We start from the raw sequence: 24,862 nt of genomic DNA, 5'->3' as shown, positions 1-24,862 counted from the left end.
ATGAGAATGCAAAAGAACCCTTGTTAAAATATTCAAGAAATAGAAAGGAAAAAAATACCAATCACATCGTTCTGGATTTACTACACGAAAAATGTCAATAACAAATGCTGTAAACTTTGCATGATGCAATGCATGACCAACTATGGGAAATAATCAACAATAAAATAGTTATGATAAAAGGTACAGCATGTCAAATTCATACGTTCAGTAATTCTGCAAGATGTGTTATACTCCGTAACTATGTTACCTTAAGTTGTGCTTAATTGGTATTTAATTACTGCATATGAATTTTTGGAAACACACACTCTGTATTCTTCCAAATAACTACTGTGTGGTTGTCCTAGCATATCAACAAGCTCAAGTGGGTCAGGCTGTACTACTTACACTTTTTCAATCCTCTGCAATATCCTCTGGCGGCTAACCACAGCTTAGGGGGGAACTTCTTTACAGTCTATGCACAGCATGTATATCTACAGCTACACATGCCACGAAGGGAAACTGTTACTTACATTGTAAGCATCTGTTCATGGCATGTAGTGCTGTAGATTCACATGAGCCCGCATCCTAGGAAGCCTTCAGTTGTTGCAGATGCTTTGCTTTACTTCTCTTTTCATTATTCACTTGCATGTCTTTTGCTGTCATTTCTGTGTTCAATCTCCATCCTCACCCGCCATGTAAGAAAATCTAGCAATGGAGCCAATACCCATGCACATTGCCAGTCATAGGAGGAGTCACTATACCTTGTGTCTTGAAAGACTTCTTCCATGAAAAAAACAGTTGTACACATCCAAGCCCAACACTAGATGGCAGGAGTATGCACAGCATGTGAATCTTCAGCACTTCATGCCACGAACCGATGCTTACAGGGTAAGTAATATTTTCCTTTTCTTCTGCATTAGGTTTTCCACTCTAATATTTTTTTTAATCGGGTGCGTTTAGATGGACGCTGATTGAATAAAAACACTGTGCACATCGTGTTTTTTAACAACTTGAAGGAGAATCACAGATATTACCAGCTAACCAAATAGGGTGAGTGATACATGAGGGCACATGCAACTGTCAGAACTGCATCTATTGTAGGAGGAGGAAAAAGTCACTTCTTTCTACATGGCGTGAGGAGATCAGTGTCTTAGTGACAGAAGTGAGGACTGACAGCAGTCAAATAGGAAATCAAGGCACCCCTATAAATGAGAGAGTAGAGTTAGGACGTCTTTGACTAACAGATGGGGGCTGAGAGCCATTTAATGAAGTGAGATTCTGTATGAGAAAGCCATGAGGTATGAGAGTCACCATCACAGAAGGAGGATTTGTGTAGAGGAAAGGAGTTTGGTAAAGAACCCTAGGAAACAGATGGAGAACATAGGGATTCAGCATTAGTGAAGAAGGGATGCAGTGACCCCCAAGATGGTGAAACAGTAGTTAGGTAAACAATGAGGAATAAAAGACCTGCATACTCTGCGCATGGATGTGCCGGAGAACTTCATATCTGTTCTAGTCTAGAATATCACTGTTATACTGCCAACATGAACCACCAACTCTAACATTCCTCAATGTCTTCATTTCATACATCTTGAACATCTCTGGTTGAGCAAAGCCAATATGTTCAATTAAGCCAAGTTCATGCAAAACAAACCCGGATGTAAAGCCATTAATGTTCAGTGGCTTCAGCTCTGGAGTGTTAAGAGCCCTGCCTAATGGTCTTATTCCGGCTCCCAGTTGTCAAGAAGATGGTAAATGCAGTTTCTCCCAAGGAGTTCTTCTACTGTTTTCTGAAAGCCAATATGTCACCAAAAGCCCAAACCATCCAAGAAGAGACTTGGTACCTGACCCTTCATATAGTATCTCACCAGACCGCTCTGTTGAGACCTTTTCCAGTACTGTGCTAAGTTATACACTATTTTGTTTAATCGCTCAGCAGACTGAGGCCTAGTGACCATGTGCACCAGATAATGTAGCACTACGAATTGGCCTGAAAGGAAACGTGGTTTGATACAAAACAAAAAATGAATGAAACACTAAATAAATTATGAGACCCATATTCAGTTTAAAAGGAGGGGGCCAGAAAGATGACTGTGATTATTATTGGTAGCTAAACATACTTTATCTCTTTATCTGATTTTTATCAAAACAGATTAGAGGCTAAGAAGCTTATAAAGTGCAAAACACATAATCTATCTGCTAACACTGGGAATATATTTGAGATTTAAAATGGTGAGAGCCAGAACTAACACAGGGGTTGGGCATAGAAAAATAGAGTTAAGTGTAATTTACCCATTTTTATTTAAATAATTTCAGTCTTTAACTCATGTTGAAAAGGAACAACTAAGAAAACGAGCTGAATATCTAAAACAGAAACGTGATAAACTGATGTCTATGAAGAAAGAGCCCAGGAATAAGCCCATGAAACAAAATTCAGAAGATCAGGAATTAAAAGCCTCATCTTCTAAAAAGGTAAATTCCATGTGTGTATACTAAGAATGACTGCTTGTTTGTAAATTCTTACAGAAGCTTGTGAGAATCTGTGATGTGTAATTAAGTGGGTGTTTGATTTTATAAGGAAATACTGGACATCTGTACGACACTTGCATCTTGTGTGACATCTAAGTTCTTTAGCCAGAAATGTACGGTCTGTACACTTATGTTGTGCCATTAATATTGAACAGTAACATGAAGTGAATTAGGAATAACCTAAAACAGTGGTACTGCTCTGAAGATTGTAGCAGGGGAAGTTTCAAGGTGAAGGAGGTGTGTGTTTGCCACTGAAGTAATGCCTGTCCTGTAGATCACAGGTAGGCATTGTTCAAGAGTTCATAACCATACCCACGTAGGTAACACATGCCTGAAGAGATGAGATTTCAATGTAGATATGAAATATTAAGATACCAGCTGGTAGTTTTTTTTTTTTTGTTCTATTGAAATTCGGCGTCGCATTTTCTGTTGCAGTTAATGTGCAACAACTGTCTATTGCAAGGATTGTAGGTGCAGACAAATACTATTACACTTTGATTAGGCGGATACTGAATTCTCTTCCCAACACCTTATTAACAAGCATACATCATTTTGTATGGAGATTTTATTCAAATGCAGAGACGTTATGCTAAAATGATCAACTGATCTAGAATTGCTTCCAGCTTAACAATTACGTTACTGTTTTAGGTCAATATAGTTTTTCATTAATGCTGTTACTAGTTCATAGTGTCCACTCTAATATCCCTGATAAAATGAGCGATAATTTGTTTGTGTCAGTGATTTACTAAATATAATATAAAATTAACATTTTACTTGACTGTTTTATCGTACATTATAAGCATTTAATAGTGATTACATATATTAGAGACTACAGAAATTGTAATACATTGCAGCCCTTATGAGACTAGCAGTGGGAGTGTGGGGAAAAGGGAAAGTTCAGCCAGACCAGATGCCTTCCACATGTTGACCTAGATTTCAGGCCCTGAGCAGCTGATCTTTTTCAGGACCATTGCCCTTAAATAACAAAGGATATAGAAAACAAACTCACTCTCCATGTCCTTAGGTATACCCACTGTGGTGGGGCAGGTTTGATAAACAAGTGAGGAGGCTGTATGAATTTTCTAAAAGGAGGATTTTTATTTTCAACAGTGGAAGGTATGGGGTGTGTAGGTGGCTTTTCCTCTGGTTCCTCTTCCGAAGTATCTTGTGATGAACTTGAGGTTGATAGGGCTTACAGGGATGGTGGTTCTTGCTCCTCTTCCTCTGTGCTGAGGTGGTCTCCCTGGAGGCTCATAGGAGGGAAAAAGGAGGAAGCCGTGAGATAAGGGTTTGAGGTATGTACTAGAGGTTATACCTTCACCACACCTTTGGTGTTAACCGACCTTTTCCGTACTGAGGTGAGATTAATGAGGAAGGGAAACGTATTTAGTGCCTAGGGAGTTTTAGGGAGGTGCTTGGGGAAAGAAAGTACTGAATATACTTGTCATACACAATTCGTTTGGTGTTTGGCAAAAAAAATCATATACTTGTGTCCCTGACAGTATCCGTGAATTTGCGGCCGGGATATTCTAAAAACTAGGGCGAAATGCCGAAGGACTTTCTACCCGTAGCCCAGCCCGGTACCCCCACCCGCTTCCCACAACCCAATTCCCGGTTCCCCTGAGCCGATGTCACTCACCGGCTCGCGGCCGCTCCCCAGCATCCTCCGGACACCACCAGTATTCGCACCAGCTCTCCTCCGGTTTCTCTCGATTTGCTGATGGTCTCGCGTCCGGTATCTTGGGTCCCGTGTCTTCTCTCTCGGGTCCCGTGTCTTCTCTCTCGGGTCCCGCGTCTACTCTCTCGGGTCCCGCGTCTTCTCTCTCGGGTCCCGCGTCTTCTCTCTCAGGTCCCTTGTCTTCTCTCCTCTGCTCGCTCGTCCTACTTTCTGTTCCTATCGCGCCACCCGTCTCAGACCCCTCACTTTGAAATTGCCCTCCTTTCATTGGGCCGTCGAGAATGCTTCCGGAGTCCTGCAGGATGGCTTCCGGGGTAATTTCAGCATCGGCATCTCTCTGCGAAGAAACATGAGAGGGGCATGGTTTTTGTAGTCCTTGAGCAAAGTCCCGATCTGGGTACTGGACCGGTTTCTGCAACTCCCCCCATGGCGACACTTTGGTGAGTCCTTCCTCCGTTCCCCGGACTTCCTCACACCCACCTATGTACGTTGTGGATTATGGCTATCATCGGTCGGCTGCTTGACAACATTACTCAAATGTTGATTCAAAACTAAATGGTGAGATGGAAGTTTAAGAGTACACTATACCTGCTTTGCATATGTTCTCTTAGATCATGCAAGTAGAAGGAACGGACGTGCTCGACTAGCATGCAAGCATAGCCTAAACCATGTATTAAGTCTAAGGTGAATACTCATATTCAGAAAGAAAATAAATAAATAAGCAGCCATGTGAGGGAATAGGTGCAACTATAGTCAAATTAGCCAATCAAATACCCAGTGAAATGCCTTGCTCCATTTACATGACTGCAGCATGATGGAGTGCTGTGTAATTCAAAGTTTGGAACATGTACATTTGAGTTTTACATGACTAGGTAGTGAAAAACTCTCAAATTAGTTTTTTCACCTCTTGGTGCCTACTTCTCCCATAGAATGACATTGGCGATTCCTTATTGCATTTAATACGCTGTAATTCCTAATTGGGAGAAGGTAGATATGCCATGGTTGGTAACTATGGAATTGTAATGATAAATCCTCTTTAAAAGTAAAGTCTGATTTTTCATTACAATTTTGAAAATCCCACTTTTAGAAAGTTGGCTATTTCCTGCCCTTTTATGCCTGTACCCTGGCCTGGGTCACATGACTGGGTGTAACTGACATTTAGACTTTGTTACTTCCTACCAGACAGTCACACAATAGAGGGATTAAGTGTGCTGAATGAGCCATCTGCTGGCAGGATGGGGTGGCGGGGCTGAGCACAACCTCACTTACACCGGAATAGCCTGTGCTCTGCCTTCACACAAAGGGCTTAACAACACTCTATTGACACTGCAGCCAGATTGGAGCCAAAGCAGGGGAGTCAGGAAATGTCATGCACTTCAAAGAACCTTTCTAGAAGCTGCTTTCACCTTCCAGAAGAAGGGCAAAAGGGTATAAAAATAAGACCTTCAGAACCACTCTTCAGTTCACAACTGGACCAGCAGAAGGACTCTCAGAGAACTGTCTACTGCTGTGCACTCTGCCAGACTGCTGCTGTACCTGGAAGGACTGTCCAGCAGCCTGGAGCCTGCCTTGAACCCTTACAGGACATCCCTGCTGTTGAGTCCTGCATCTCCACCTGCACCTAGGACTACCAGAAGTGACTCCAAGGGCTTGTTTTCTGGCCTCCTGTTGAGCCACAAGGGCAGCCTTGCCACACTGAACTTTACCTTCCTAGACATTTTTCTTAAGAAATGTTTCTAAGTTCTAAGGTAAGGACTGACCGGGCCCAAACCACTTCTTTTATCAAAACCTATCTCCATCGCAGTTGGCCTTAACTTTATACTTTGACCCGGTCTCACGCGACAAGATGTCTGAGGTTGGCACTCTGATCTTTTAGGTGTTATTTTAAACCTTAAACTTAAAAATTCATAACTCTGTTTCTAGTGATTAGATTTTTGTCATTTGGGTGTCAATTTTTTTTTATTTATTCAAATTTGTTTAGGAATTTTAATGTGTTGGGTTTTCACTTTATTACTGTTTGTGTGTTGCATAAAAACTTTACACCTCTTAGTTAATCCTGACTGCTTTTTGGGTCTCGCTGGCAATGCATCCGCAAGGATGCATTTGTCCAGCTGGAGACCAATAGCGATCAGTCTGGGGGGAAGGAGGACAAGAGGGTGTACGAGCTTTTCAAGCTGGATTCGTGTGCGCGAACGCGCACGTCGCGTCCCGCGCCGTACACATGCGCGCGCAGACAGACACTCGCTCACACACACACACCCCCTCCCCCACAGTCACACACACGCACTCCAAGACACATACACACACACACGCACGCACGCACACACACATACACAGCCGCCCCCCCCGCACGCGCGCGCACACACATGCTTCCCCCCGCCCGCCCGCAGCTCAGCAACCCACTCACCGGCTTCCTCTCCTCAGCTGGGCAGCAGGACTCTTCTTCCCTCCTTCGGCACCGGGGCGCAGGGTAGGCTCCTGCCTGCTCCGGTGCTCCCAACACGGCTCCAATCGCGGCTCTTCCGTGGGAGGCGGGGTAGGCTCCCGCCCTCCTACTTCCTGTTTCCGGTTGTCGCGCCGGCCTGCCTGACTTCCTGGTCGCAGGCCGGCAGAGTGAAGAGGATGTTTGATTTGCGGTATTTATTTATTTAGTTATTTATGCATTTTTATATAGCGCGGACTTTACCCGAAGGCGGTATTTATTTATTCATGTATTTATGCATTTTTATATAGCGCGGACTTTACCCGAAGGCGGTATTTATTTATTCATATATTTATGCATTTTTATATAGCGCGGACTTTACCCGAAGGCGTCGGAGGCTTCACAACAGGAACAGAAATGAAACATAATGAGAAACATTACAAAAGAACAGGTTGCAAAAACATACGTTACTTACATAAGGTAATAGTGACAATTGTGAGCAACCAAAATACATGAGGTAGTCAAAAGTGCACAAGAGGAAATGAAAGTGACAAGTGTGCAGTTATAAGAGAAAACAGAGTATGATTAGAGGTATAGTCCTGCAATAAGTGCTAGACACTCAGGCTCAGGAACAAGCGTTACATGGGCAAGGTGGCACTTGTGCAAGTATCAAAGGTAAAGACATGTGAGAGGTAGCAGCTGTGTGTTGCAAGGGCAGAGTGGTGTGTGCATGTTACAAAAGGGCACCGAACACCAGTACATGGAAAATACTGCAAAAAGGCAGACCCTCCAATCACAGGCATACACTGGGAAGGCACTTCCATGGTCATGGAAAGTAGAAATTATCAGTAGTGGGAAGTCTTCCTCACAATAGCAAGAGGACGTGAATTACTTTTGGAGGTGTCTCTGGAGGAGGAGAACTTTGAGGTCCCTTTTGAAGGCCTGGGAGGAGGCGGTGGTCCGGAGCTTTTTTTTGTCCTCTCGCGGTTTGTAAATACAAAACATATTGCATTACAAATGCTATAGGTATCACATTTGCGAAAGTTATAACTATTGGCATTGTAAATGACGAAGCTATTAATTTAGCTATTTAAAAAAAAAGAAACATAAATAAAAACTTTGCCATTTACAATACCAATAGCTCAAACTTTCCTAATGCGAGACCTATTGCATTGCAAATGCTTGTTGTGCCAAGTTGCCCAGTGTTAAGCACAGGTTAATTTAGTGACTTTTTGTGGGTCACCCTGCAAGGGATTGTGGCTGCTACTTGACCAGAACTCACAACCCAGTCAACCCAGTTTCTCACAATAGCCATCAGCAAGGTTATAGACCATGCTTTGAGCAAAAAGACTGTGACAACCTTGTGTTTCGAGTGGTTTCTGGAGTAGAGATGTTGTGGACAGAGGTGGTTTCCCATATCAAGGTCAACCTGTGGTCACTGTAGCTCCATAAGGCTCAACACTGAAACCTACTGCTGGCTGATCAGCCTTTGCTCATCCTGTTTCAACCATCATCAGTTCGAACTTGCTGCAGTGTGCACATGCTCCCAACCTCTTGGTTGGCCACCCCTTCTACTTACCTTTCTGATGTTTTTTTTCCCACTGACTCTTCAGAGTAGAGGAAAGGGGCACATAGGCAGGAGATTCTCTCAAACCCACATGGCGTAGCTCAGATTTCCATCTTCACATAAATTTGACCTGAAGACACACTTTCTGACAAGGAAACTCCTTCTTTTAGTGGGATCTAGAGTTTTGAGTTTTGAAGATACACATGGTCAGTACCATGGCTTTTTTCTCAAAGAGGAAGCAAGGGAGCATCAAATCCGCAATGCCAACTAGCATTGTCTCAGTGGCAATCAACTTTACAGCATAGCAAGTTCCATATAGTATCAGATATTGTTCATAGCAGCAACACTAGAACACATTGCCTGAGCAGGCACCCCTACTCGCCACACAATTGGCAAATTGTTTAGGTAATTTCTCAACCTCATCTTCAAGGTCAATACTGGGAGACGTGCTAGCTTCTGGAAAGGGCCCCCAAGATGTGGGCCCCCTAGAACCACTGAGGCTTACCTTACATCGTGAAAGAACAAGCATCTCCTGTACCTGCGTCTTCAATATTCATACAACCCTACACATAACTGAACTGTGTCTTTGAGCATTGTGAGGATCACAAGCCATAGGATCTGGAACCCACCAGGAGAGCTTCTGTCTAGCAACACGAGTTGATCAACTCTACGGTTTAGAGACTGGAGTGGGACTAGGCACAGGAGATGATCCAGCATCCCAAATAACACAAGAGAGACGACTTCCAGCCCAAGCGGAGACTTTCCCAAGCACAGTCCGGGATCCTTCACAACATTATACGTTCACTATATACCCAACAATGCTTTTCTCCCACCTGGCCTGCACTCTCGATACCCAGAATGATCAGAAATGGGGCGCAGACACCAAAAGTGACATCATTTAAAAAAAAAAATGATCCAAAGCCACAAAGCAGACACTAGAGAGACCTCTAACAGCTCTGGCCCCATCTGAGATTTGTATGCAAACAAACTATTAGACACTCAAACCACAGCTACTAACAAGATATACAAATCCATCTCCAAGAATTTAGGAAGGATTCATCACCCCTTGGACAAGACCTCTCATCAATAATTTCAGAACTAGACCATTCCTTCCAAAGAGCCAATTTTCACTTTGAGCAGGAGGGTATGCTGGCTGCTGAATAGGCCCATAAACAAATAGAGGGACTGGGAGTAATCAAGGTCCAGCACACATACTCGTAACTGCAAAGGATCTAAATACTACATGTCTGATCCACACTGGTATCTTTGGGACCATAGGGACGGGGTAGTACGCTGTCAATGTCCAAAACCAGCACACACTGTATCTTGAAAAGTACCATTGTATTGAAAGTATCACCTTCCTGCTACTGAGTAAATCCTGGTTCTAGTAATAAAAATAACAAAGTAACAGTTTTTATAAAAACAATTGGTCTGGATTCATTCTTTGAGAGTTTGACATCATTTCGTGTCGGAGTGTGTACAACAAATGCTTAACACTACCCTCTGATAAGCCTGCCTGCTCAACCACACTACCACAAAAGAGAGTAAGGTATTATCTACTTTAGCCTTTGCAATACCTCTGGGGATCCACTGGACTCTGTGCACACTATGGGCCAGATGTAGGTAGGCAAATACAGGTCGGTAACGGCCGAAATTCGGTAATTTCGGCCGTTACTGACCGGTATTTGGAAAATGAGATGTAGGGCCACCTAAAATACAGATTCGGTAATTTTACAGATTCGGTAAAATTACTGATTCTGTAAAATTACCGAATCTGTATTATGAGATGTAGGTAGCACTGTAATCAGTACTACAGGGCTTTAAGAATTCGTTATTTACCACCAACTAGAAGTTGGTGGTAAATAATGAAAAGCCTTGAAAAAGCATTGTTTTTGCTTTTCAAATGCTGCCATGTTGCAGACATACATGCCCTTAGGCATGTATGTCTGCAACATGTGCACCCATACACGATTGAGGGGTGCAACAGGGTGTCAAAGTGACACCCTGCCACCCTTCAATGTTTCCCCCAATTACCGAATCGGTATTTACCGATTCGGTAATTGACATTCATTCCTATGGGACTCCTGGCCCATAGGAATGAATAGCAATTACCGAATCGGTAAATACCGATTCGGTAATTACCAAATCTTACTGATTCCGTAATTTAAAAAGAGAAATTACCTACATCCCATTTACCTACTCTTAAATACCGAATCGGTATGATTCTGTATTTAAGAGTAGGTAAATCGAGATTACCTACATCTGGCCCAAAACCTTACTTCGGTATAGTATATACAGACCAGCTTCCTACACCTCTCAGCCAACATTTACATCGGGCCCTAAATCATTCATTGTTCATTAATAATATTTGGTGTGTCATCTGTTGAATGTGCCATTCATTATAACTCTGCTGAAGAACATCCTAACAAATAAGTCCCCTGCTAGACTCAGGAATGCTGCATAGTGAAGTCCGCCATTCTGTCTCGAGTTGCTGTTGGGCTGCTATGTACTCAGTAAGGTACTGTGCAAGTAAATACTGTTACGCAAGCAAGTGTGTCATGCTAGGGAAATTAATAGCTTTTAAAAGACATTCCTTAAAGTCTTTGTGCAGCACGGATTGGGAAATCTTCCACAGCCACAGAGAGCACAGACATTGAGTACATCAGACCAGGAAGGAGATGATAGTCCATCCAGTGCCTGCAATATTTTAAGATCAAAGAAACCAAGATATCACCTTAAATGCATATCATCTCTGTGGAACTTTGTTAGTTGTTGAGAGATTTGAAAGCAGAGAATTGGGACAGTGGCTGGATGAAAGTGAGGAAGTGGTATACACTGCCTCAAAAAATGCTGTATAAATGTGTGATCATGTAGCACCAGAAATCTTTATCCTGATATGAGGATTTAGAGAACCTACTTCAGAGGAACAGCTTATGAATCTGAGGATTGAGTGATGGTACAGGGGGCACCAAATCTATATATCTTCACCCAGATTGCACTGGACATAACTGTGCAAATAAAACTTATAGCCAAAAGTGCACAGTATGCAATTTGGGACATAAAGGCCCCAGGGACCTTATATTAATGTTTTGCTCATTCAGCGTAGAGGAACAAATTGTAAAGAGGGTTAGAGACTTGGATTCGGTTACATTACGAGGCCAAATTCTGTTTCAGGATGTCGCTCTGTCCACACACCAGAAGAGCAACTTTTTGCATTCATTCACAGAACTGTTCTTAATTTGTGACAGCAAAGGTTGCAGGTTTTATTAGCTGTAAGAGGTGATGAACATCCCTGATCTCCAATATTTTTGGACCACGTCATCAGCTTCTGAGCCTCTGCATGTCCTGAAGCAGGACGGAAGGACAGTGTCAGCCTTATAACAGTTTACTGATATTGACTAAAATGAAATGCTGAGGTACCATTAGAGGACACAGGTAAAGCTACGTCTGGATATGCCTACTTCAGGTTTTTACATAGGCCTTATTATACTCCAAATATTCTTCTTAAAATATATGCTTTACAACACGGAAGAAGCCCCAGATGTCGACAGTGATGCTGATTTTATACATATGTTCTGTAAATGTCATAGGAAACTTGATTACTATTGAGCCGGGGGACTGGGAAGTGAATTGAGGTATTATAAAACACCACAGGTTGTTGCCCTTAGGACGACACAAAAAAATTACAAGAAGAGCAACTAAGCCAGGCAGGCTTCTCACCTTCAAGTTAAAGGCGAGAGCCAAAGAAAATAATTGTGCAGGCAATTAATATTGAGAAAGGGAAAACATGGTTCAAAGAAGGGAATGAGTCAAAGAGCGTTAGTAAAATAAATAAACTATATTCTTCCAAAAAGATGGTCCAGGAAGTTGCTGAGACTTCTCAAAGATATCACCTTCCACAAGCATTCTGAATTAGACTCTGAAAATCTGAGGAACTCATTGCAAAAGACAAGGGCCCTGATTTAGATCTCGGTGAATGGGTTACTCCGTCACAACGGTGACGGATATCCCGTCCGCTGAAATATAAATACCTTTATATCCTATGGGATTTATATTTCGGCAGACCGGATATCTGTCAGTTTTGTGACTGAGTAACCCGTCTGCCAAGATCTAAATCAGGTCCAAGGTCTCAGCTGCAGTTAAATAACTGAAGCCAAATTAGGCAGAGGGTTCGGGCAGTTTTTCCTTAGTTTATGTAAAGGTTCTCATCACCATCTACAGGAATTTGTATCTGATCTATTCAGGTGATCCAGGGCAGGGTAACTCCATCCATAGGAAACACCGTGGTCTCATTAGTCCTAAACAGGTACACTGTGCACACCATTAAGAACCATAGTTCTTTTGAACACCGATGATAAGCCATGGGCAATAATCCTCACTTAGAAATTGTAAACTCTTCTCAGACTAATCAACTTAGATAAATGTGGGTGTGTACTGAAAATTCAGGCAGACGATAACACTTGTAATGTGGGGGACCTCACGGACAATGTCAGGTAATATAAACCCCCCTTGAACTTTGTGCATCTGCATACTGAGAAATCATTTGACCAGGTTAAGTAGTCCTTCCTTACAGAGAGTTTACTCAAGAGCTTTGGACCCAGATTTGTGAAGGTGATGATGGTGTCCTATTCTGACCCTAGAGCTAGGATCAACCTAAATGTAGTCCTGGTGGCCCACTGTTATTAGAGAGGAGAACTAGGCAGGGTCGTTCACTCTCTCTCCTGCTTTCTGTTTAGGCATCGATACCCTTGGTGCAAGCAATCAGAGACCGTGAATACAGTAAAGGTTTTTTGCAGATGACTTTCTGTTCACCCTGACTAATCTGGAGTGTTCCCATTCCATGAAATTGATAGATATGATAGAGTGTTAATTTTTAAGGTTTAATTGGGATAAATCCGAGATTCACAAGTTTACCTTGCTTCAAAAACAGTCTGTCTAGCTACAAAGTTCCTTTCCTTTTGCCTGAAAATAGACTTTACTAAGATACCAGTGATATAATCTCTCAAACAGTTGCCACTTTACATAGATCCAACTTTCTTAAAATGTTCAAGTATATTCAGAAAGACTTACGTTGTTTACATAATTTGTCCTTCTCCTGGTGGGCAGAGTTGCATGCTCCAAAATAAATTTTCTCCTAGACCTAACATATTTATTTTTCGGTTCTGACTGTATGTGTGATAGAAAGAGTACTAAGGGACTTCCAGAGAGTGATCTTGAAACTTAAGAGGGGTACCACTTGGGAGTAGCTAGGTCCACATTGTTGCAGCCTAAGAAGACAGGTTGATTCGCATACCTTTAAATTGTTAAATATTATCAAGCACCTATGCTAAACAGCCTGTCAAGATAAACTTGTCCCAATTGGTGCCATTCATTGAGATACCAATTGTTGCCAACATTCTCTTATAGAAAAAAGTGATGGATAAGTTAATCTTTATCAACTAGTAATCACTCTGGGTTGCATCGCAGTCCATCGTTATGTTGAACACTATACTGCCTCAGTTTGGACCCAGCCATATGCCAATCGTTCTTGACCCTGCTCTAATGGGAACAGTCCAGCCCGTACTGCCAGTCCAGGTCCACCCTGATTCTCAACACAAGCATCCGAGGACCTTTTTGGCCCAAGTTAAGGCTCATCCCTCCCTAAACTAGCGGCTAAGTCAAAACTTAGGAATCCTGCTAGAGAAGGAGCTGAAGCTCAAAGAACAAGTTAACAAGATCACGCCCGCCTCCTTTTGCTCACTAAGATTAGTTAAGAAAATTTAAAAATGTCTTCCTTTTGAGCACCTGATAACAGTAGTTATCTCTCTGATCAGCAGGTTCTCTGAAGAAGCTTCAGACCTTGCAGAACTCTGCAGCAAATTGCATCGAAATATCTCCAAATTTGAACAGCAAAGGGGAGGGGGGGCTATAACGAAACTTAACTGGCTGCCAGTCAAACAGCGTATTATGTTCAAAGCCCTTCGTGTGGCCTATAATTTTCTGCGAGGCTAAGGCCCATCACTTTTTAAGGATAAGCTGAGATGGTACATCCCCAGTAGGACCCTTCAGTCAGGCTCAGCTAAGAACCTAGCAGTGCCCCCCCTTTAGAAGTACTCCCTGGGGTGGGAAAAGTTTTTTCTGCTCCACCACCCTACTATGGAATAGCTTACCCTTGGAACTCAAATCAGCCCCCTCACTATCAGTTTTCTGAAAATCTCTGAAAACCTGGCTTTTTGTCCAGCGATAGGAGATTCGTTCTCCATATGGAGTTCATTGCCCAGTATGAGGACAACAGAACTTTCACCTTCCTGTCTTTTGTAGCACCAAGACGCCCGCGGTCAGGAGTATGCTCTTAGTAAATCCTTTTCAATTCATTTCATCAGCCAGGTATAGCTTGGTTCCATTGACTGTGCAAGGGACCCACGTCTGGGCATCCCATTCCACTTAGGGCATCGTACTGAAGTATAAAGGAAATGCAACAAAAACAAAGTGATGGAAGGAATACTTGACTTAATCTCAGCAACTGTTAATTACTCGCCCGCATCCCAGTCCATTGTTATTTTGCACACCATTAAACAACAAAAAGGGAGTTACACCTGGGGGATACACTCAGCCTCAATAGAGGCGAGTCTGTGTGTTAGCCACAATCCAAAAGAAGGACGTCCTTTGTCCTTAAGAAGACCCCTCACTCACCAACCTAGTTGGTGACATGCTTCATCATCGGGGTCCCACCCGGACAGCCGAATGCCATCCAGGTGTGCTGCGACACCTGATTACAGTGGAGCTGGTTTTGTTTTTTATGTGTGAGAGGGAAAAACTAAGTGTTATTAAAAATATCCGGAACTGCCCACTTACGTATTTTATTCTGGGGTGTAGCGGATATGGTTAAAAGAAGGAAGCACCTGTTGCCCAATTAGGAGAGCTGTCGGTGAAAACTAATTGGCGTGTCGGATAAAATGGTCTACATGTTTCTACCTATGTGTCAAATTAACAGGTATTCGTCAGGACCGTGGGGTACTTACGGGACGGTGTGCGCACGCTAAGGCGCACCCTATCCACGTAGGTAGCAGTAGGAGAAACAAAATGAATCTCCAAAAAAGGTTTCTTCTTTAGTCTGTTGAAAAAACCTGTGGAAAGAAATAAGGGAAAAAGGGTTGTGGATAACGAACATATACATATATAAAACACAGACATAACACACAATCGGTGAATGGTGATGATCATCAACATACATCATAACCTTGATGTGAGGGACGAGTGAGATGAGTCCCAATAATGCCACATACCACGTGGTGGCACACCCAATGTATCAAAAGATACTGAAATCACTTAGTGTCAGTGCTGTTTGTAGGAAAGACACTGGACACGTAATGGCGAAGTACTGGGTGTTTGTGTCTCAGGGGCTGAGAAACAGCAAAGTCGTCGTGCAAGTGAAGGCGACTGCGCAGAAAGAAATAATAGTACATATATACGTGAATTAAAACTGATTCTGGACCTAGCACAACGACCACACGTGGAGCGACGGTGTCTAATAGTGATTAGCATGCATGATTGTGGTGAACAATGGTTCAGGCTGATCCTCTTACTAGGAGCTTTTATATTCAATGCTCCATGAGCCACTCCGGGATCGGCGTTTGTTCTCGTTACGATCTAAGTAGATAATAGCAATACAGAGTGTTGGAAATAATTCCACTCTTGTCATGGGGGTTAGAGGCTACGCCGTAAAGGAACAATCTTACTTGTACGAGGAAAGTGAGGCGCCGTTCGCACCTAAACCGTCACCGCGAGTGCTCCGAGGGTTACTGGGCTGCCGGGTCGGCGAGGTAAATGTGTGTGTTGTTTCCGGGTTGGGCGTGGTTAGACGGGTAGGACGTGAGGGCGTGTGAGCGAATGAGTAGCCAATAGGAGGGGATGTTGAACAGTTAGACGTCTCTGCACGTACTACCGTACAGGGAGCTGTCAACAGCGTTAAAGCGATATTGTTTATTTATTTCTGTGGTCCCGTGACAAATGGCTATTTGGACGAGTGCAGATGGAAACCATGCAAGGGTATCCGGAATGTGACTAACATCTTACAAAGCGAATGTGCGGGAATAAAATAGCGCAAATGCATTGCAGAAAAGGCAAATCTCACAAACATGCAGCAGAATAGAAGGTACACAGGATATTGCACAGATCCTCCTTAAAAGGGTCAGTTTTTTACTGAATTCCAAGGAATATTATCGTTCAGGCCCCGTTTGTGAGTGGCCAATCTATAAACCCAACGCTGTTCCTTTTCGAAAAGGTTGGTTTCCTTTTCAACTTTTTCAATAATGGTCCATTTGAAGTCATTGGGGCCATGTTTCATGGACAGAAAATGTTCTGTGAGTTTAGTCATTGTTTTTTGGCAGCGGATCGTGCTGCGGTGCTCACATATGCGTTGTTTGACCTTCCTACTGGTCATGCCCACATATCTAAGGTTGCAAGGGCAAGTAATAAGGTACACCACCTGCGTGCTATTACAATTGGTGTGGGATCTGATGGTCCAGATCTTGCCTTCCTCCAGCTGTAATGTCTTGGTGTTCTCTGTTAGGGGGCAGACACTGCAATTCCCGCATTTGTAGTGACCCAAAACCTTAGGTAGGCCCCATAAATTGAGCACTGTGGGTTCTTCTTCAGCTTGTCTCCTAGGTCTGGTGTTCACCAGACTGTCGCGGATACTCCTTGCCCTTTTGTAGGCAAATAGCGTTTTTTCCCATTTCAGATTGCCAGTGTTAATGATCTTCCAGTGTTTATTGATAGATTTTGACATTAGGTTAGACGCGGAGCAAAAGGTGGTCACACATGTCAGAGGTGTGTCTGTTTTTTCTCTGGTAATGTCTTCCAGAAGTGCTTCTCGCGGCTGGTTCCTCGCACGTTTTTGGCATTTGTTCAGGATGTTGTCTGGGTAGCCCCTTGCTTGGAGTTTGTGGGTTAGGTCTCCTGATTGTTCGCGGTAGTCACTGAGATTACTACAATTCCTCCTGATCCTTAAATACTGACCATAGGGCAGATTCTCTCTCAGTGGTCTGGGATGGAAACTCTCGAATCGTAAAAGATTGTTCTTAGCCGTAGGCTTAAAGTGGGTCTTTGTTTCCAAGTGTCTTCCCTCCTTTGTGATTGTTAAATCGAGAAAGGTCAGAGTGGTGGGGTCTTGTGTGTATGTAAATTTCAGGTTGTTGTCCAGGGTATTGATCCACTTAAAGAAATCTAGCAGCGTTTCTTCTGGCCCTTGCCATATCGTTAGGACATCATCTATATAGCGCTTCCAGAGAAGGATGTGTGACGAAAATGGATTCTGGTTACTTAGGATGAATTGTTCCTCAAAGTGGTACACATAAAGACCTGCCACGCTAGGAGTAAATGTGCTTCCCATTGAGGTCCCACCTATTTGGAGGTACAGGGTACCCTCGAACTCAAAATAGTTCTTTTTGAGTGCCAACCTTGCGCATTCAAGAATAAAATTCCTTGGAGTTCTGTAAGTCCAAGTTTCTTTTTCCAATGCTCTTTCTAGTACCTTCAGAGTGTCATCCTGAGGTATGCTCGTATACAGGCTCTCTATGACGAGACTGACAAGTATAGTGTTCTCGTCAATTGTCAGTTGATTCAGTAATTGTAGGACATTTTTGGTATCCTTCAAGTATGTAGGAGTTTTTTGGACTAGAGGCCTTAAAAATACGTCACAAAATTTTGATAGTGGTTCCAGGACAGATCCTATGCCTGAAACAATGGGTCTGCCAGGTGGAGGATGTTTGTTCTTATGCATCTTAGGGAGTATGTAGAAGTAGGGAATCTTCCCTTCATTGTTGCACAGATAGTCTGCCTCATGTTTGGTAATAAAAACTCTTTCCTCGCCATGATCAACCAATGACTTGATTTCATTTTTAAGTTCATGAGTCGGGTCGTAGGTCAGCTGTCGATAGTTCTGTATATCGCCAAGTAAGCGAAGGCATTCAGTTCTGTACATAGTGGTGTCCAGTACAACAACACCTCCGCCTTTGTCCGCTGGTTTAATAGTAATGGTATCGCAATGTTTTAGTTCATCCAAAGCGAGCCTTTCCAATTTTGTCAGGTTGGTGAAGGGTTCCTTAGGCACTAAGGTTTCGATATCATTAAATACAGCTTGTTCAAAGGCCGAAAGTTCAACCGGTGTCATGTGGGGAGGAGGCATGAACGTCGACTTCAATCGTAATCCGGTATCACTGCGATCTTGATTCTCATTGCTGTCAGTTTTGTCTCCATTTTTTTCAAAGAAGGCTTTTAGTTTCAATTTCCTGAAGAAACCAGCTAATTCACAGTGGAGATTAAATTTATCGAATCTTTGTGTTGGGACGAACCCTAGTCCTTTATTCAGGACTAGTGCTTCAGTAGTCGAAAGGGGTCTCGTTGCCAAATTGGTCACTAGTTCTAAGTGTTGCTCGGTCCCGCTTGTTGATTCTTGCTCCTGGTGTGGTTCGTGATTGGGTCCTCTGGTGCCCAGTGTACCTGTGCTCCTCCCGTTCCTCCTCTGTTTCTTCCCCTGCCTCTTCCGCCCCTCCATAAAAAAGGCCGGTAGTTGTTGGGTGGGGGTGGTTGGGGTTGAAAGGGTGGTTGCCAACCGTACATCGGGTATGGTGGGGGATGGAATGGTGGTTGGTATCCATGCATCATTGGGTTGAACTGCGGCCAGTTGCTTTGTTGTGCAATTCTCCCTCTCCCTTTTCCCCGTTGTTTGTAACTTCCATGGCATCTCAGTTTGGACCCAGCCATATGCAAATCAGTCTTGACACTACTCCAATGGGAACAGTCCTGCTTGAAATGTCATGCCCGTTCCCCCCTGAACGGGAACACAAGAACCCGTGAACTGGGTTTCCATTCCATCCATCATCTTGTTGTTGTTGTTGCAGGTAACATTCTCACTTTAGCAACGCTATGTTAATAGCCTCTCTCATTGTCCCTGGGGTAAGGATTTGGATATTCACAGTCTTGGACATGCATAGGCTCTTGTTTAGAAATGGACTCCATAAGGTTAGCTTCCTCATCACTGTAAGTCTCTTAATATGCCAGTACTTTCATTATGCCAAACGTCTAATGTAGCAGAGTTCAGAATATCTCATTGATCCCTTTCTTAGTTCAATTTCAGAGGAAACGTCCTGTGAATTGCTCTGGCAAAATTAATTTTAAGCATTCAATTGACTGCACAAAATATCACTGTAAATAAACTATTTATTACCTATATCGAGTGCAGCTGTTGTAGAAAATGGGAGCATCTGTTTCCCCAACTTTCTCACCGGTACCTTAATTAATAACACCGGAAACAAAATATTCGAAAACTAAAACAAAAATTCTTATAAAATTGCAAAGTCAAGCAAACAGGCCTTTTCAAGACAAATGAGTTTATCTCAATGCGATCTTTTTTTGTTTTTTAAACAGTTTTGAATTTTCCGCCAAATTGTTTTTAATACAAAACGTCTTTTTCAAAGCAAAAAAGGCTATTTCAGACCACATGGGTTTTTTTCTTGATACGTCTGTGTATAAACTAAGAACGAAATGTGCAGATAATAACACAAGCTGAGCATGAGCAAGTCAATGTTTGAAAATAACGCCTAATGCACCTACTCTCTAACAAATAGCACATCAACAATATTACATTGTGATTGAAAAGGAAACTACCCACAGTTCAATGTGAAGGGGCAAAAAGGGGGGCCCTGGCTAAAAGATCAAAACCTGATGTCTGTGAACGAGTCACTGAATTTTGTATCTTAACCATGAAGCCAGTCAGTAATAGGTAGCACAGTGTGTTATTTTCCTGAGTTGGAAGAGTTGGTAAACACATAATTTAGAGCTTAGGTGTGAGATTTAAACTTAAATTGAGAAAAAGAAGAAATTAATTTAAGAAAAAGAAACCGAAGACACTAGTGGTTACATGATTTGATTGTTTCAGTCTCTTAAAAAAAGGCCACTGCAACTACGTTGCCAAAGGAAGTTTAATCTCGACACACCTTATCCAGTAAATAGCCAGACTTCGCAGTTGCAGCTGGAGATCCCTTAAAGTGGTGGGTCATGTAAGAACATGCTTATATTTTCATGATCACCCCCAATGTGTTGGGGTGCTGCTGCAAGTTTGGTTTAACTTTACTTGTGCCACTCTAGATGTGACACAGTGAAAATATTTCTGCCAGCTTGCCAATGCAGACTGGCAGAGCAGTTTAAACTGCTAATTTAACTTTGCTTTTGAAACTAATGGCAATGCCCAATCCTCCCTTTTTATTATATTAGTCACCCTCACAGCAGGCCTATCGAGTCGCAAGGCAGGGTGCTGTATATTAAAAAGTACGACATGTATTTTTATGTCATAATAGTATAAACCCCAAATTGTGTTTTTTACTGCGGAAAAGCTAGTCACCCCATTGGCAAGTACTGGGTTAAACGCTGATAACTCAACTATGCTAATTTCAAAATAATCATTACAATAAACCCACACTTGATGCTTAAGTAGAATTCCATGTGACTTTTAAAGATGTGTAACTTTTTAGAAAGTTGCCACTCTGTCGCCCAAGTTTTTGAGTGGCCATTTATAGACGCTGGCCACAAAACATTCTTCGGTTTTCCTAGGCAAAGGCATGATCGACTCACAGGAGAGGTAACAATAGAGACCTGCCATTGGAAGAGGTGTTCTCTTTTTCTGGCAGAATGCCACATGGGATTTGATCCCAAAAGGCGAGCTTCAAAGGGGAAGCCACCTTCGAAGGGTAAAGGTTGGCTGCTTTTTTTGGTCATGTAAACAGGTTGGCGTTGGGGACGGTGAGGGGAGACCTGAAGCCAAACCGTTAGTTTCGAGGGCATTAGGTGGGCTACCAAGCTTCACATAGAGAGAAAGAGGGGTTCTTCCATCCTGGAAATAGGCAGACTAGTGCACTCTAGGATAGCGAGATGCTACAAATTGCAGTAAGCCATCATCAGGCGGAGAAGGTCCTAGAAGCCCATTTACAGCCGCATCCCCCGAGAACTCTTTGGGCATATATACGGCACCCAGACATCAGATCACATCTTCACTGGCGAGAGAACCGAAGGCGGACTGCCCTGCTAGTCCCTGGCAAGAGAGGCTGCACTAACCGCTGCACTGCACCTGCTGATACTTGGGCTAGCAAAGAGAGGATGGTGCCTGGCTCATGGAAAAGTCACTCCTGAGCCCCAGACAGAAGAGGTGAACTCCAAGACTTAAGTGACTGACTTCCTGTTCCCTTAAACATAGAAGGACTAGGAGAATTGGTCGGTCCAGTTTACATCTCCTAAGCAGTACAACAATAACAATAGAGTATATCGTTCCGATATCTAACTTCAAGGTCTTATATTAGAGCCCCAGAACTTTGTTGGTCAGTAGGAGCGTCTGCTCTTAGAAGCAAGTGCCCTCACCCACCCCAAATTGGCACGCTTCATCATTGGGCCTGCTCCTCCTTTTGCTGCCATTGCAATGCCCAATGGACCCCACAGGGCAATTTGCTGGAGATCTTTTTGATTCGCCAAGGGAATGCTGGGAATGTTAGTGTATCCCAGTATGGGAAGATTGGAAATAGATCTAGGTTACATTTTACTACAGATACTTCGTAGTTGTGTTTGAATTATAGTGAAATAATATATGTCAAGGCTAAAACAATGCAGGAAACTAAGGTATAAAATGATTCTAGCTTCTCCTGTATAAGAAAAATGTGATCAAATACATTTTATTTGATACAGGATTAATGTCTACATGTTTCATGCCTGTACTGTCAAAGATGATCAAGTGGCATTTTTTGAGGGCCTATATGTGCATATACCTAATTTTCACTTGGGGAGAGTGGGGATCCTGCGGTGTATATGTGACCTCCACCTTTGTGCCAAGTATACCATAAGAATAGGTAGGGTGTTAGGCTTACATGGATATTTGAAGGTTCTTAGTGCTAGTGACCATCGTATAGTAAAGTTTGGGCCCCTTGTTGATCGTGGAAGTCATAGTCTCAGAGATTTTGCTGACAGCAATATAGTGTTCTGTTAACCTACCCTCCATCCGCGATCCCGAAATACGCTCCTAGTGACAAACGACGTTCTGGGACTCTAATATAGGACCTTAAAATTAGCTATCAGAACGGTATACCCTATTGACATCCTGTTACAGTAGTAGGCCAACAAAAGTAGAAGAAGGCCATCCTGGCCAGTCAGTAGCCACAATCACTTGATCGCCCACTGACCATCGACGTGCAACCAGTGAGATCAAGTCCTGACACTCAAAAGTAGCACCCAAGTCTGCTGGACCTGGAGAGTCATCAGAGTGCAGTTTGGTCACCCAAGACTGACACTAGCCTTCACTAAAGGGAACCGTTGGTTTTGAAGTGACCGGAGACCAATAGTCAGTGACAACTGGACTTTTGCTGGACCAAAGAGGACTTTCAGGGACATCAACCCCTATGGCCAAAGTCGCCCCACCTGGACTGTGGACCGAAGAGTAGGCCCAAGGGGCCCCCTGTTGACCTCAAAGCATCCTCCTTATCTTACAGTATCGTCAGCATCCTGTATCGCGTGCATCAGGACCACTCCATTAAAGTCTTGCAGTTCGACAATAGAGGATATCCCAACGACATTTTAAGTTAAGACATAGAGAAAGTAGACTTTACTTGACAATAATGCAAAACTAAAAAAATCTGGAAAAAAGGTCTATATTTTTGTCATAGCTCTCTACTAGAAGCCAAGCAGTTAGAACAATTATTCTCAAATTGTGGTTGATGTTACAAACAGAAAATTATTTCAAAGAGATATTCAAACACCAACCTCTTTGCATGTCAAAGAACAAAACATTTGAAACAACTACTTGGGAAAACAAGTGAAGACAATAAACAAACCTACAGTGATACTATACCATGTTTAAATTGCGGAAATTGTAACAATATCATTAAAGGCACAACCATCATGCACCCCACTAAGGGGACACAAATAAAAATAAAACCGCTCCGACGTGTGACACAAGTCATGTAATTTATCTTTTGAAATGCCCATGTAGACTGGTATACGTGGGAAAGACTGGACAGAAAATAAACATTTGATTAACTGTACATAAAAGCAATATACGGACTGAGAATTCCAAATCTACGGTTGCAGTCCATTTTAACACTCATAATCACAACATCAGCCAGTTGAGATACCCGATATTTGAACAAGTACCTGTCAAAGCAGAAAGGGACAGCAATAGACACTTGCTCCAAAGGGAAATTCGTTGGATGAACCGTCTGGATTCAATCAGCCCAAAGGGACTAAATGAATGGATGGACTTGAATTGGTTTTTATGACTTGTTGTTTATGATAACTAATTGTGCTGGGCAATTTCATTATCCTGTTAACTGTTTGAGCTAGTAGTACTCTCACACTGAGGTTTTCCTCTGCTGATCTGTGCTCCTTCGACCTATTTGATGTTTCAGTTTATTTTTGTATGATAACCTTGATCAGTTCCCTAGCACGTTCTTGCGTAAATGGCAGTACAGGTCAGACTGTTCTGCACATCACAATTCATTCCACTTTAATTTCTTTGTCCTTTTTTCAAATTTTATTTTATTTACTGCTTATGATTTTTTAACAGCTCTAGATGTTATTTTGCTATTCCTGTGTTTTTACTCATGTTCCTATAGCACTCCACCAAGTTCCCTAATCGACCAGTACTTTAGCCTCTTTCTATGTTTATGTTTTTGTGTCGGGCTCAGCACACGGTGCATTGCGTGAAGACGTGGTTACTCTTAAAACGTATTGAGAATTCAGTTCTTTCACAATACACTGTAAGCGATTACAACCAAAGCGGAAGGTATGTGAACACATTCCGAGAGGCTTTCTTTTTTGTTTATACTTCTTTATTGTTTATGCTTCAATATATTTCACTTGCTGATTGAGAGTTATTGATATCATTACTAGTGTTCACTTTGGGTATATTTGGTCACCGGAAGCCGACCTATCTTTCTTCTTTTTTACGCTTTTTACGTTTTTGTTTTAACTAGTGCTTTGCTATTTTTACCACGTTCCACGAGTGATTCGTTATCCTCACCCGGTTTTCCCCATGCCTCGGGTCCTTTAACCTTCTTGGTAATAATCGTTTCACTTGCTAGTTATGATTTATCGGTATCACCTTTTGACATCACTCAATTCTTGTCTATTACACTTTACTCATTAGCATCGACTGTTCACTTCCGGTATTATCGGCTATACGGTGAACCGCCTGCCTTCGTTTTACGTTCTTATGAGTGCTTTCTGTAGGAAGCTGGCTCTGTATATACTATACCAAAGTGAGGTATAGTGTGCACAGGTACCCAAAAGTAGGCAGAGGTAAAAGTAGATAGCACCTTATTCTCTATTTGTGGTAGTATGGTCGAGCAGTAAAGCTTTATCAGAGGACAGTGTTAACCATTTGTTGTACACACTCAATGAGCAAATGAATTCACACACTCAAAGACTGAACTTTAGACCAATTGTTTTTGTAAAAAAATATTCTTTTATTTTCTAGAACCAAGCAAGCCTGGCACAGGTAAGCAATTAATACTTTACAGTATTAATGCAGTTGTAACACAGTTTGGATTGCAATTGTATGTGCACGTTGTTTTGATTACAGTACTGTAACTGAGAATGCAATGCTTTGGAAATACAGTACATATACTTTGTATAGGCTTTTTAGTAAAATGTCCAGTAGATTACTTTG

At 42.5% G+C, this 24,862-nt stretch overlaps 1 protein-coding gene across 3 annotated transcripts in view; it reads left to right on the top strand.

Annotated features, from left to right (window-relative positions):
• The window catches only part of CFAP36 (cilia and flagella associated protein 36), a 343,167-nt gene that overhangs the window by 275,520 nt on the left and 42,785 nt on the right, over positions 1 to 24,862 (top strand). Inside the window, exon 9 of one of the 3 annotated variants that reach the window (XM_078649319.1) lies at positions 2,317 to 2,451. The exons of 1 other annotated variant lie outside the window; for it this stretch is intronic. In XM_078649319.1, the coding sequence (XP_078505445.1) occupies positions 2,317 to 2,451 (135 nt within the window). Of the gene's footprint in view, positions 1 to 2,295; positions 2,452 to 24,862 lie in introns of all 3 variants that reach the window. One more of the 3 variants, XM_078649318.1, reaches the window with a different exon arrangement.

The sequence above is a fragment of the Lissotriton helveticus genome, chromosome 6 (genome assembly GCF_964261635.1).
Source record: "Lissotriton helveticus chromosome 6, aLisHel1.1, whole genome shotgun sequence".
NCBI classification, from domain to species: domain Eukaryota; kingdom Metazoa; phylum Chordata; class Amphibia; order Caudata; family Salamandridae; genus Lissotriton; species Lissotriton helveticus.
Note: the sequence above shows the minus strand (reverse complement) of the source record. Positions and strands in the feature narration are given on the sequence as shown.